Below are 11,889 nucleotides of genomic sequence, written 5' to 3'. Positions count from 1 at the left end.
CCTACCCTGCACAGGCAGCTGGCTGTTGAAGGAAGACTAGACCTGCGACTGTAAGGCTTTCCTCTTGAGGGAGGGCTCTCCGGTGGGGAGGGCCGGCCAACAGGTGCTGTTCCTTCTCATTCTCTGGCACAAGTTGGGCAGAACCTTTGCCCTTGGTCCCTGATACATGGGTGGGATAGGCTGCAGGTCCAAATAACATTACTGGAGACTAAAGAAAATCAAAAGACGAGTAAACGCAGAGCGAGAGTCCTTTGGATAGTTGCCGCTGGCAGCTTCGGGAGGCTGGCCCACTCGCAGGGAGGGCAGGGGCCCTGACCTGATAAGAGGACTGTCTGACATCCTGGCCCTTTTTAAGGACCAGAACGGCCTCACCTGGTAGCATCACCCCCACCCCCCCACCCCCAGCTCTTCCTGTCTCCACTTATAGAATTCTTTTTTTCCCCCAAAGGTTTATTTATTTTTGAGGGGGGTGGGGAGGACAGAGGATCCGAAGCAGGCTCTGCACTGACAGCAGCGAGCCCAATGTGGGGCGGGAACTCACAAACCGTGAGATCATAACCTGAGCCGAAATCAGACACTCAACCGACTAAGCCACCCAGGCGTCCCTCTTCCTGTCTCCACTTAGAAGGCAGGGTGCCTCAGCCTATCAGGCAGGAGCTGCTCCAAGGCATCTTGACACCTTTGAAACCCAAGCCATCTCTAAAACCATAACTTTGTGCCACCCGAGAACCTCAGCATTAGGCCAGGTTACACACATCTAGAAACAAGACAGTTATGTGGTCACTAGTCCATGGGAGACCTGGCCTTTGCCCTCAAGGAACTTAAAGAGTGCTTGACAGAACTTGATTAAATACTCACATGTATTCGTTCAACAATACCGTGCTGAATAAGGCCGGCAGTCCTTGCATTTTGAAGCTTGCCAGCTGCAGGGGGAGGGAGATGAGGAGCGAGTAATGCCAATGGGAAGGGACCAGGGGGCCCTGGGAGCCTTTAGGAGGAGCCCATGTGGCCTAGGGGGTGAGGAATGTCTGAGTTGAGCCTGGAGGATGAGAAAGAGCCAGCCAAGGGAAGTGGGTGCAGAACAGCGGAGGGAGGCATCTCTGAGCAGCGCAGGGCTGCGAGGGGCTTCCTGCGGGAACTCTGATTGAATCTGGAGTCAGCCTGAGGAAGCCGAAGAGCGAAGAGAAGCAGCAAGGCCGGAATCAGGATTTAGGGATAGCGGGGCCATGGGCCTGGCTGCTCTGGTCTCACGATTGTGTGAGAAGGAAGGAAGGGAAAAAGAATCCCTTTTGGAAAGGCCGAATTGGAATGGCAGGCCAGGCATCCACATGGAAATGTCCGCGGGGGCAATTTCATGTGGGAAATGTGGTGCAGAGCGGCTCAGTCTTCTGAAGAAGAACACTATAGACAAGGCAGACTGGAGGCCAAGGTCAGGGTGCTGAGACACCTGGGTGGAGGAAGGGGGCCAGCCTGAAGACAGAGAAGCCCGTAAGAAGCTCAGAGAGAGAACGGTTCTCCAGGAGGGCAAGGGGGAGGGGCTCCTCTGTGCCAAATGTTAAGGAAGCTTCTCGGGCCTCTGGGAATTGGCAGGGGAGCATGGGATTCTTCACGGAAATGGGCGAGCATTCGTAATGCATTCTCTTGGTCTCTACCCCTCTCCCAGAAGTGCACCTTCTCTCTCCTTCCTGGCTAAAAATATCCCCAGAGGCCCTAACACCAGGTCTGCAGCAGCTAGCCAGCCATCCCTGGGGCTTTGGAAGGAGGAGGCCCGGGTTCTCTGCCTCGTATCAGCGGCCGCCCGTCCTGGACAGCTAATGATGGGACGCCAGCATTGCCTTTGAGCTGCGGAGATGAAAGTGGCCACCAGCTGCTGGGGGGTGGGTAGGCAGGTGGGGTGAGCAGGCAGGGGCAGTTCTGCCTGACAGCCCAGCACTGGGGTGGCCTCTCTCCTGCACCCAGCGGTCCCAAGTCACCTCTGTCCTACAGCTTCCCCCAGGGGGAGAAGCCTTTCCCTGTAAGGAAGTGGGGCCCTGGGGAGAGCTGTACTGCATCGCAGAGGATAGAGCGTTCATGCTCTGCTGATGACAGGCCCCAGACTCCCAGCACAGCCTCCCTGCTGCTGCTCCGGGCCGGGCAGGGCCTCTCAGGAGAGGTGGGGTTCTGGCCACTGGGGCTCGGGCCACACCCAAGGAGCCGCTGGGAGGTTCCAGAAACCAAGGTGTGGCCAACCTGATCCAGGAACACCTGTGCCACCCACGCCAATTAACCTTTTCTGGCACCAGAGTCACTGTTCCCTCCCCAGGCCCTCCCACCCCCTGCTCTGCTAGAAAGACATAGGTTTGGGGTCGTGGCATGATGGGGCGAGGGAGGAGCGGTGAGTGGATACAGCCGGAAGGGAGGCGGCTGTAATGAAGTTTGCAGTTTGGACTCCGGCGGGCTATTCTGAGCAACTCACTTTTCTTCTTGGAGCCTTAATTTTCTCATCGATGCAACGGAATTAGGAGCGTGACAAGGCCAATGCGTTTCAGAGGATTGTGAGTAAACAGAGAATGAAAGAACTTTTCAAACTGTCAAGGTCAAGTGTTGCTGGTTTCCGTGACCGCTGCTACATCAGGAGTTTTCAGGAGTGAAATTTGCGGAGCCCTATTTGGAGGGCATCTGGGGACTGCCTGAAATAACGTGTAAAAATGCATGTGGGGAGCGTCTCTCTGGGGTGAGGATCCATAGCTCTCAGCAGCTTTTTATTTTATTTCTATTTTCTTCTCTTTCCCATCAGCAGCTTTTTGAAGAGGTCTGGGTCCCAGGGCACCCGGGTGGTTCAATGTGTTGAGCGTCCGACGCTTCATGTGGGAGGGCTCAGGTAGTGACCTTGCAGTTGTGGGATCAAGCCCTGCGTTGGGCTCGTGCTGAGCATGGAGCCTGCCTGAGAGTCTCTCTCCCCTCCCTCTGCCCCTCCCCTGCTCACACTCTCTCTCTTTATTATTTTTTTTTTAATTTTTTTTTCAACGTTTATTTATTTTTGGGACAGAGAGAGACAGAGCATGAACGGGGGAGGGGCAGAGAGAGAGGGAGACACAGAATCGGAAACAGGCTCCAGGCTCCGAGCCATCAGCCCAGAGCCCGACGCGGGGCTCGAACTCACGGACCGCGAGATCGTGACCTGGCTGAAGTTGGACGCTTAACCGACTGCGCCACCCAGGCGCCCCACACTCTCTCTCTTTAAAAATAATAAAGAGTAAAGAAGTCTGGGTCCCTACAAAGTCTAAGACCCACATGCAGCACAAGTCTGTCCCTGTCGTTTTTCACATGAGTTAGCTGAGACCCATGGTCACACGGCTTGTCAGAGGGAGTGCCGTAGGTGGGAGACCAGGGCCCCTCCACGACTCCCCTCTGCCCCTCCCATGTCAGGTGAGGGGAGAGAAAAGTTAGGAAGATCAGGGAGGGGTGAGCAGCTAGAGGCAGAGCCCTAAGTCCTACTGGGAGTGGGGGCTCCTGTCCTCTGTGTTACCAGGATGAGGGCCTCACGGAGGAAGGACAGGAGGAGGAGGAAGCCCCAGGATAGGGGAGGCCTGGGAGACCCCTCCTGGTCTCCCCTGCCCCCCACCTGCCACAGAGGACTCAGAGGAGGAAACACAACTCTCTCTCGGACACTGTCTCGAGATGACGACTCTGGTTCTGTTTTCTGGAAAAGCTTTAGATACCACGTCAAAGCTTTACGGGAAACTGTGGAAGGGCCCACACAAACGTAAGGGAGTCATGAGCCAAAAATGCAATTTACTGAGCAACCACTGACCTCCAGACACTTGCTGGGTGTTTTGCCCAAATTGGCATAAATGTCACCACCTCAAGAGGCCTTCCCTGACCACCGGGTTAAAGTAGATCCACTCCTCTCTCCCTGCCCTCTGGTTATTCTCACGCACCCTGTCCCTTTTCCTCCCACCGCTTATTACAATGTGTGATGCTTCTGGGTGTTCTTTTTAGCCCCTCCCTCCTCCACCAGACTTGCCGTGAGCAGGAGTCATGTATATCCACGCTAAGCACAGCGTCTGCCACCAAGAGTCACTCAAATACTCGTTAATGAGCGCACGACTGTCTCTGATCTTCGCAGCAGCCTTGTTAGGTCCGCGTTATCATCATGCCCATTACACAGAAGAGACTGAGGTTCAGAGAGTCCAAGAGACTTGCTCAAGGACACAGTTTGTTATCACCAGACTGTAACTCTGCTTCTTCCCCTTGAAGGCTTTCGAGAGAGAACCTAAGGCTCAGAAGAGAAAGCGTGGGCCCCGCAAAATGGCTCACCCGGTCAGGCACCCCCCCGTGCTCAGGCTTCCCCAGCAGAGCTCTCCCAACCTCTCATCACACCGAGGTAGCTCCCAGTCATCAACCCACAGCCACAGAGCTGAGGCCAGTCCACACTGGCCTGTTTATTTCCCAAGCCAAGTGACAGCCAGTCCTTCCCCTCCTACTCCAGAGCAACATACAGCTGGGAGCCCATGCCTCATCCTTCAAACCTTACACAGCAGATAAATTAGTGAACTCTTTTATAAAACATCGTACAGGGAAAACACATACATACATAGAGGGCCAGTGCTGGTCTGGGGCGGGGTTCGCTTCTTGAACACAGGTAACCAGATCCTGTGCCATCGGGGTGCCTGCGCTGTCCTTCCCTGAAGTGGCTCTCCTGCTGTCCCCACAACCTGTATCTTGGCTAGTGACCTCAAGTCCTAAAGGTCCAACACTGTGCCCCCACAGGGTGCTGCTTCCTGGCTGTCCTACCGGCCTGCTTCTCTGAGGCTGGCCACTCCCTCCCATTCCTCCTTACCGAGGCAGCCTGCCTTGACTGGTCCCAAGAATTCGGGTCTGGGCCTGCCCATCTCTGCCGCCTCCCACTCCCCATCTTCCAGCATCTTCGCTATGCATTTTGAAGCCCCATAATATTGGGGACCTGTAGTGTTGGGATTGGGAGGGGTGGTTGGGTAGGATGCCCCCTCCAAATCCCAAATGGGTTCTGCCTAGGTTAGGCCTTGGTGTCCAGCTCCCAGGTCTTCTGGCTCCTTGGGCCCAATCCCCCAAATCATGGCTCCTGGGTCTGCGTAGGAAAACAAGACTTAATCCTCTGTCTCCCATCCTGTACTTGCCAAGTCTTCCTTCTCTCTCTAGGCTTCCCTGTGGCTAAGGGCCAGCGCCAGGGAAAATGAACCATCCACCCCGCTATCCCCACCCTTGGCCAATGCAAAGACCTCTGTTCCAGTACCTGCTCCACAGGTTGTATGTGCACATTCCTGTTCCCACCTCAGTGTGGCTTCTATGCTAGGAACCTAGGAATCACCTCTTGGGGTGACAAATGGTGGGCCGGCGGAGGCTAAAGAGCTCATCGTGTAGTGCCCCACACCCCTACCCAGATGGAGCTGGGCCTCAGCCCTCTGGGAGCACTGGACAGACAATCACAGCCATTGGGATGGATTCCCATTCAGACTTAGTGCCCCACCCCTTGCTTTCAGGACCTGCTCAGGAGTCCACGCTGGTAAAACTGCTTTAAGTCGTGCTAAAGCAAACGGTACCAGATAGCGGAAACTCGGGCTCCAGGCCCTTAAAGGTTCCTCCTCTCCTCCCTCCTTCCCCCTCCCATCCCCATGTGCAGACAGTCCACAGCCACGCCAGTGCTTTGGGAAACAGAAACCCACTGTGCATCTTCCCACGGCTTCTCACTCGTCCTCCGTCTGTGTTCGGGTAACAAAGACTCCTGCATGTTTAAGTCAGGCCGCCTAACACCTGCTGCGTCCCTCCCACCCCCGCAAAAAACAAGTGCCCAGGTCTGACCCCTTGGAGTAGAGCTGAGAACACCCTGGGCTCAGGATGGGGCTTTCCGGTGGTTCCCCGAGTAGGCATAGGAGATAGGATGGCGGGTCCCAGGCCTCACGGTGAATGTATTGATGGGGCTTCCATAGTGGGGGGTTCCGTGGGGAGACCTGGGGAGGGGGAGCAGGAGAGAGGTGAGGTTAATATCTGCAGCTGGTTAACCAACAGCCCTCCCATCTCCTTCCGGGCGCGAGAGGGAAAGATACGGCTCAGTGCTATGGTATCTGCCCACACAAGCCCCGGTGGACAGGGTGGGACCCTAGTCCAGCAGTATTGATTCAACAGACACAGGGCTCCTCCTCCTGTCTAGGCTTGGCTGGCCACAGAGTACTTGCCTAATACCCTTGTATTCAGAACTCTTCACTCCTAGCCTGAGTCTGGATCCTTCTCTGTGCGGCTGGGAAATCCCCACAGCCAAGGACTACTCAGGTCTCCACCCACACCACTCTTAGCTTGAAGCCCTGAGCCTCTGGGGGATGGGAAAGAGGAAGCAGAAGAGGGGGAGCCAGCTGGTGGGGAAAGCAGGAGGATGGGGAAAGAGAGAACAAGTGAGATGGTGGGAAACAAGGACGCAGGTCAGGGAAACTCTTTCCAGGTAAAGTGCTCCTCGTGCTCCTTTCTCTGTCCAGACAACCAGAGAGGAGACAACCCAATGTCGCGGGACGGGTGGCCGTGGCCTGGTGGGCTTCTCTGTGGCCCGCGGGCGGACCCTTCCCTCACCTGGCTTCCCACCCCAGGTCCGTCCCTCGCCCCACTCCCAACTCACCTGCCGGCCGCAGGGGAGAAGCCGTAGTCTCCGCCGGGCGCCTTGAACTTGGCCTCCCCGCGGGCTGCGCCCTCCATGGACAGCCTCGGCGCGTGCAGGCCGCCGGGGGGCGCGCGGCCCGCCGAGTTGACGCGCCGCATTTCCGGGCCCCCAGGCGGCGGCCCGAAGCAGTTGGGGGAACTCAGGCTGCGGGCGGTGCCGCCGCGGGGCTGCCCGGGGCTGCGCTGGGGCTCCCCGACGTACAGGCGCTTCTTGATGAGCGACCGGCCCCCGCCGGCGAAGCGCTCCAGGCCCCCGGCCCCGGCGTGGTGCGCCCCGGCTGGAAAGCGCGAGAAGCCCCGAGGCGCCAAGGGCTGCCCCAAGTCTAAGAAGTTGTTCCGGGGAGGGGATCCCCGGCGCCCCAGATACCGGAGGGCCGGGGCGGGGGGCTCCGGGTCGTTGCTGAACTCTGGCGGCGGCGGGATGACCTCAAAGCAGAACTCCCCCTCGTCGTCGTCGTCGTCGTCCTCCTCTTCCCTCTTGCAGGAAGGAGAAGGGGGGGACGAGAAGGATTTGGGCAGCAGGCGGCCCTGGGGGAGGATGGAGAACGCCGGCTTTGCCCCCGCCTTTGTCCCGTTGTGTCTGTGGTTTGGCTCAGTGCCCTCTGGGTCCCCGGGGTGCTGGGGCTTCCACTGACTGGGTACCGGAGGCTGTGCTGAGGAGGCCGGCTGGGGGTCCTTCTCAGCCTCCTTGGGTGACTTGGGGACCACAGTGAAGGAGTTGGGCCGGCCCTCCTTGTGGAAGATGCTGTCAGAGCCTGCTTGGGGCTGGCTGCCGTGGCCCCGGAGACTCCCTGGCAGGGAGGACCGGCCCAGGGCGGCCCCTCCCGGCCTTCCCTTCTGTGCCCTCTGCCTGGCCGCAAGGAGCAGAGCCATGGGGGAGCCGGGCTGCACCACCTCCCCGGTCACCGGGTGCCTGAGCAGTTCATCGACAGGCGGGGCTGAGGTTGGGGGTTTAGCTGGCAGCCCCTGGGGCTCCTTCACCTCCACGGGCTCCCGTGACCCTCCCGCCGACCCTGTGGCCAGCGCGCCCACTGCCACAGCAGCCTCTTGGCTGGGGTTTTCCTGGCTGCGATGGGGCTTGTAGAGAAATGCTATCCCTTCGCTGCCCGGGGATCTCTTTGGCGGGAGGGCTGGAGATGAGAGGGCTCCCAGTGCAGGAGGCTTACTGGCCTCTGAGGGGTGCCCTTCTGCCTCTGTCTGGGGGGCCACTGTAAGTTCCTGGGGGGTTGGCTTCTCCCACTGCCCAGCGGGGACCAGTTTCTTCTCTGCTGTCAGGTCGGATGATGTGGTGGGTACAGTTGTGGCTGCAGATGGTGTGGCTGGCTCAGGCACAGCCTTAGATGGTGTGGCTGGCCCCAGCGTGACCTTGGGTGGTGTGGCCGGTGCAGGCGTGACCTTGGGTGGTGTGGCCGGTGCAGGCGTGACCTTGGGTGGTGTGGCCGGTGCAGGCATGACCTTGGGTGGTGTGGCTGGTGCAGGTGTGACCTTGGGTGGTGTGGCCGGTGCAGGCGTGACCTTGGGTGGTGTGGCTGGTGCAGGTGTGACCTTGGGTGGTGTGGCCGGTCCAGGTGTGGGCTTAGGTGGTGCGGCCGGCACAGATGTGGCCTTGGACTGTAGTGGTGTGGTTGGCAGAGGGGTGGTGGTTGGAGGCGGCAGATTCCTGGCCACAGGCTTAGAGAATTCGCCATTATCCGTCCTATGTTCAAAGATTCTTCCCGCTTCTAGCCGAGGCTTGGGCGGCAGAGACCCTATGCTGGGCTTGGCTTCCTTCTCTGCTGATGAGGAGAGCCGGGCCTCCAGCTCGCTCCGGATCTGCCGGACACTGGGAGCTGGGGGGTCTTGGGAGATGTAGTCCACAGGGGGGAGGGGCAGGCTGGTGGCAGCCACCTTCTCTGGCAGGCTGGAGGGACTCTTCTCCAGAACACTTGGGAGGATCTCCTTCTCTGGCCGGCTGGGGCCCTTCTTGCCCTCCTTTTCCTGCGAAGCCGCTGTTGGGCCTGCCCTGTGGCTGACAAATCGGTCCTCCCTCCTGGAGCCACAGAGATAGGCTGCCAGCTCACTCCGCAGCTTTTCCATCTGGCTGGGATCCCGCCAGTCCACAGGCGCTGAAGACGCTGTGTCCTCCGGACTGGGGGGGTTAGGTTTGGGGTTGGGGGCTGGGGGGCTGGATTTGGGGTTTTTTGTAAACCTAGAAGGTGGAGGGGCTGCCTTCTCAGCAGCGGGCAAAGGAGGGGCAGCTGGGGGAAGTGGCGGTGCTGGGGGAGGGAGTGGGGGTGCAGGAGGGGGCAGGGGAGGGGCTGGCGGAGGAGTCTCGGTACATTCCTTAGTCTGGGACTGGGACTGGGACTGGCCCAGCCTGGGGCTGGCTGGTGCTGCAGGCCTGAGCTCCCCTGGGCAGTCAGGCTCAGGGGCCCTGTCCGGATAGGCCTGGGACGCGGGGCGGATGTGGAAGCTGGGAGGCAGTGGGAGTCGACTGGGGGCTTTCTTGGTGGCCCCTCCCTCCTCTGGAGGCGTCCCCTGTGCCTCCTGAGTTGGGATGGACGAAGTCCTGACTGGGGTTGGGGGAGGCACCTTGAATGAGCGGGGGAAAGTGAGGTGGGGTTCTGGCTTAGGCCTCAGAAGGCTCCCCTTTGGCTCAGCTGGGCTCTGTGGGGGGCTGGTTCTGGGGGTCTCCGGCTGCCTGCCGTTCAGCGCTACCTCTGATTTCCACTTGGTGACACCCCCAGGGGGAAAGAAGCGAGTCCCCGTCGTATGAAGAGATGCTGGGGGTGCTGGGGCCGGCAAAAGGGGTGGAGGTGGGGCTAGAGAGGCCAGGGGTGGGGCAGGAGGAATGAAGTCAGGAGGGGTGGGTGTGGATGGGGAGGAAAGGGTGGATAGGGGGGCTTGGGCCCCCAATACTGGGGGCGGAGGTGGGGCCGTGGTGGGTGGCGGTGGGGGTTCCAGCAGCAGGGGAGGTGGTGGGGGAGCCATGGAAGGTGGAGGTGGGGGGGATTCCTCCCGAAGCTGTGAAAAGCCTGGGGGTGGCCCCGGGGCCGGGCCTGGGGGAGGGGGAGGGATGAGTGGGTCCTGCCCATAGTGCCCCGGCCTTAGGTCACCCACAGAGCTGTACAGGCGCAGGTTGCCGTTGACGAGTGAGCTGGTACCTGAAAGAAGGGAAAAGCAAAAGAAGAGGGAGGCCGGGAGGCCATGAGGTCCTGAGCTGTCCTGGGAGTGAGCCTCTCCTTTCCAGGGAGGGCCCCCCCCCCCCCCCCCCCCCCCCCCCCCCCCCCCCCCCCCCCCCGCCTATCCTGGGCTCGGCCTCCTCGGGAGCCTGCACTGAATATTCTCCGTTTGTTTCACTCTCCCCTGCCCTGCTCTGGCCCGGGGGCTCCCTTATCCTCTGGCTCCAGGTGGGTTCAGCCGATGGGAGCTGCTGGCAGATCAGAGGGTGGGCGCAGAGAGGCCAGGGCATCGATTCCCCCACCTTCCCTTCTTGACGGGCCACAGTTGCCAAAGGCTGCCTTCCTGGCAGGTTAGCCCCGTCCCACAGCTCAAAGATACAGGAGTAGCTCCCCACTGCTCCCTCAGCCTCTGGGGCTTGTGTCACCACCCACTCCAGTCCCCGAACTCTGCCCCCCTCCTTGCATATCATCCTTTCATGAAACCCTTTGGTTATCCCCTTTGAGTATGCCATCTGTTTCTCACGGGGGCCTTGGCTGATACACAGCCAGAAAGGCAAGGGTTCAAATCCCAGCCCTACTGCTTAACCAGATGTGTGACCTTGGACAAGCCAGCTAACCTTGCTGAGCCTCAGTCTCATCATCTGTAAAATGGGCATAATGTCAACGCTTACCACGTAAAGCTGTTGGGAGGATTAACCAGAGGATTCGTGTAAAAAGACGTAAAGGGCTTACCATGGTGCTAGGCCCATAGTAGGCACCTTATGAATGGCGACTGCTCGGATTACTAACCACCTGCCCCTAACTGTTTAGGTTGTAAGACAGGAAAAGTGGGAGGAAGACGGGAAGTCATGGGTCAGGGGCCTGGAGACGTTCTCAGTAGAAAGTTTTGGGTGAAAGACTCATAGGAGGGCACATGGTCTTTCCATGGAAAACATGGAACCCCTGCTTTCCAAAGATCCCGAGTCTACCTAGAAGCCAGCTCTCCGCCTCACAGAGAGCTCCTGGGACAGAGTCTGGCCTGCGGGGTGGGATGGGGGTATGTGGAAAGAAGGTGACCTGACAGTCGCGGGCACTAGACAGATGCTGAGAACCTCTGGCCCCAGCGGCTCATACCCCTCCCTTCTTGGACCCGGTTCCCAGCCCTTCCCCACCCCCAACACCCCGAGTCTGCAGGCCACCAACAGGCCTGCTTACTTCTCTCTTAGGTGGCCTGTCCTCTGCCTCCCTCCTCTCACTTCGTAGCACAAGCCCGGGGAATGTGAAGCTCTGAAGGGCTTCTCCCAGCTCTCTGACTTCAAGACAAAACGACAGTGGGGAGGAGGAAAAACTGACATTCATTAAGCACCCAAGCGGTAGGAGCTGCGAGACAGCAGTGCAAACAAAACAAAAATAGTCAAAATACTGGCCCTGCTGGAGCTTACTATTTCTCTTTTAATATATAAAGTTTGTTTATTTATTTTGAGAGAGAGTGTGCAAGCAGGGGAGGGGCAGAGAGAGACAAGGAGAGAGAGAATACCAAGCAGGCTCCACGCTGTGGGGCTCGAACTCACGAACTGTGAGATCGTGATCTGAGCTGAAGTCGGCCACTTAACCGGCTGAGCCACCCAGGCGCCCCTGAAGCTTACATCTTAATGGGACAATGAGAAAAACAATGAACATAATACATCCATAAATTGTTGCCACACATCAGATGATGAGTGATATGTGGGAACAGCCCAGGGGTGCTGGGGTGACACTTTGAATAGCATGGTCAGAGGAGACCTCACTGAGAAGCTGGCATCTGAGCACAGAGGGCGTTCGGGCAGGAGGGAGCTGTACACGTGTACAGGGGAACAGCAGCCGAGGCAGAGGGAACCGCAGTGCAGAGACCCCGGGGTGGAAATGGGCAGGTGCTGAAGGGCAACAAGGATACCGGGTTGGCGGGAGCAGCGTGAGACCGGGAGAGAAAGCAGGCGATGAGGCCAGGCGAGGCCAGATTCGGGAAGTCCTGGCAAGAACCTCTGCTTTGAGCGTCATGGGAAGTCATTGGTGGGTTTTGAGCCTCAATGTGACAAGAAGTGAC

At 58.9% G+C, this 11,889-nt stretch overlaps 1 protein-coding gene across 1 annotated transcript in view; it reads right to left on the bottom strand.

Moving 5' to 3' along the window:
* Window positions 1–5,646: 5,646 nt before the first annotated feature.
* Window positions 5,647–11,889, bottom strand: part of CUNH6orf132 (chromosome unknown C6orf132 homolog) — a 32,301-nt gene continuing 26,058 nt past the window's right edge. The window contains exons 4-6 of the mRNA XM_047101292.1: window positions 8,212–9,809; window positions 6,626–8,091; window positions 5,647–5,969 (exon numbers count right to left, since the gene is read on the bottom strand). Of these exons, the coding sequence (XP_046957248.1) occupies window positions 5,852–5,969; window positions 6,626–8,091; window positions 8,212–9,809 (3,182 nt within the window). The 3' untranslated portion in view covers window positions 5,647–5,851. The remainder of the gene's footprint in view (window positions 5,970–6,625; window positions 8,092–8,211; window positions 9,810–11,889) is intronic.

The sequence above is a fragment of the Lynx rufus genome, unplaced genomic scaffold (assembly GCF_022079265.1).
Source record: "Lynx rufus isolate CCGP_SWC_20201006 ecotype Redwood Valley unplaced genomic scaffold, mLynRuf1.p SCAF_6, whole genome shotgun sequence".
Classification (NCBI taxonomy): Eukaryota; Metazoa; Chordata; class Mammalia; order Carnivora; family Felidae; genus Lynx; species Lynx rufus.
This window is presented reverse-complemented; position numbering and strand designations above follow the sequence as displayed.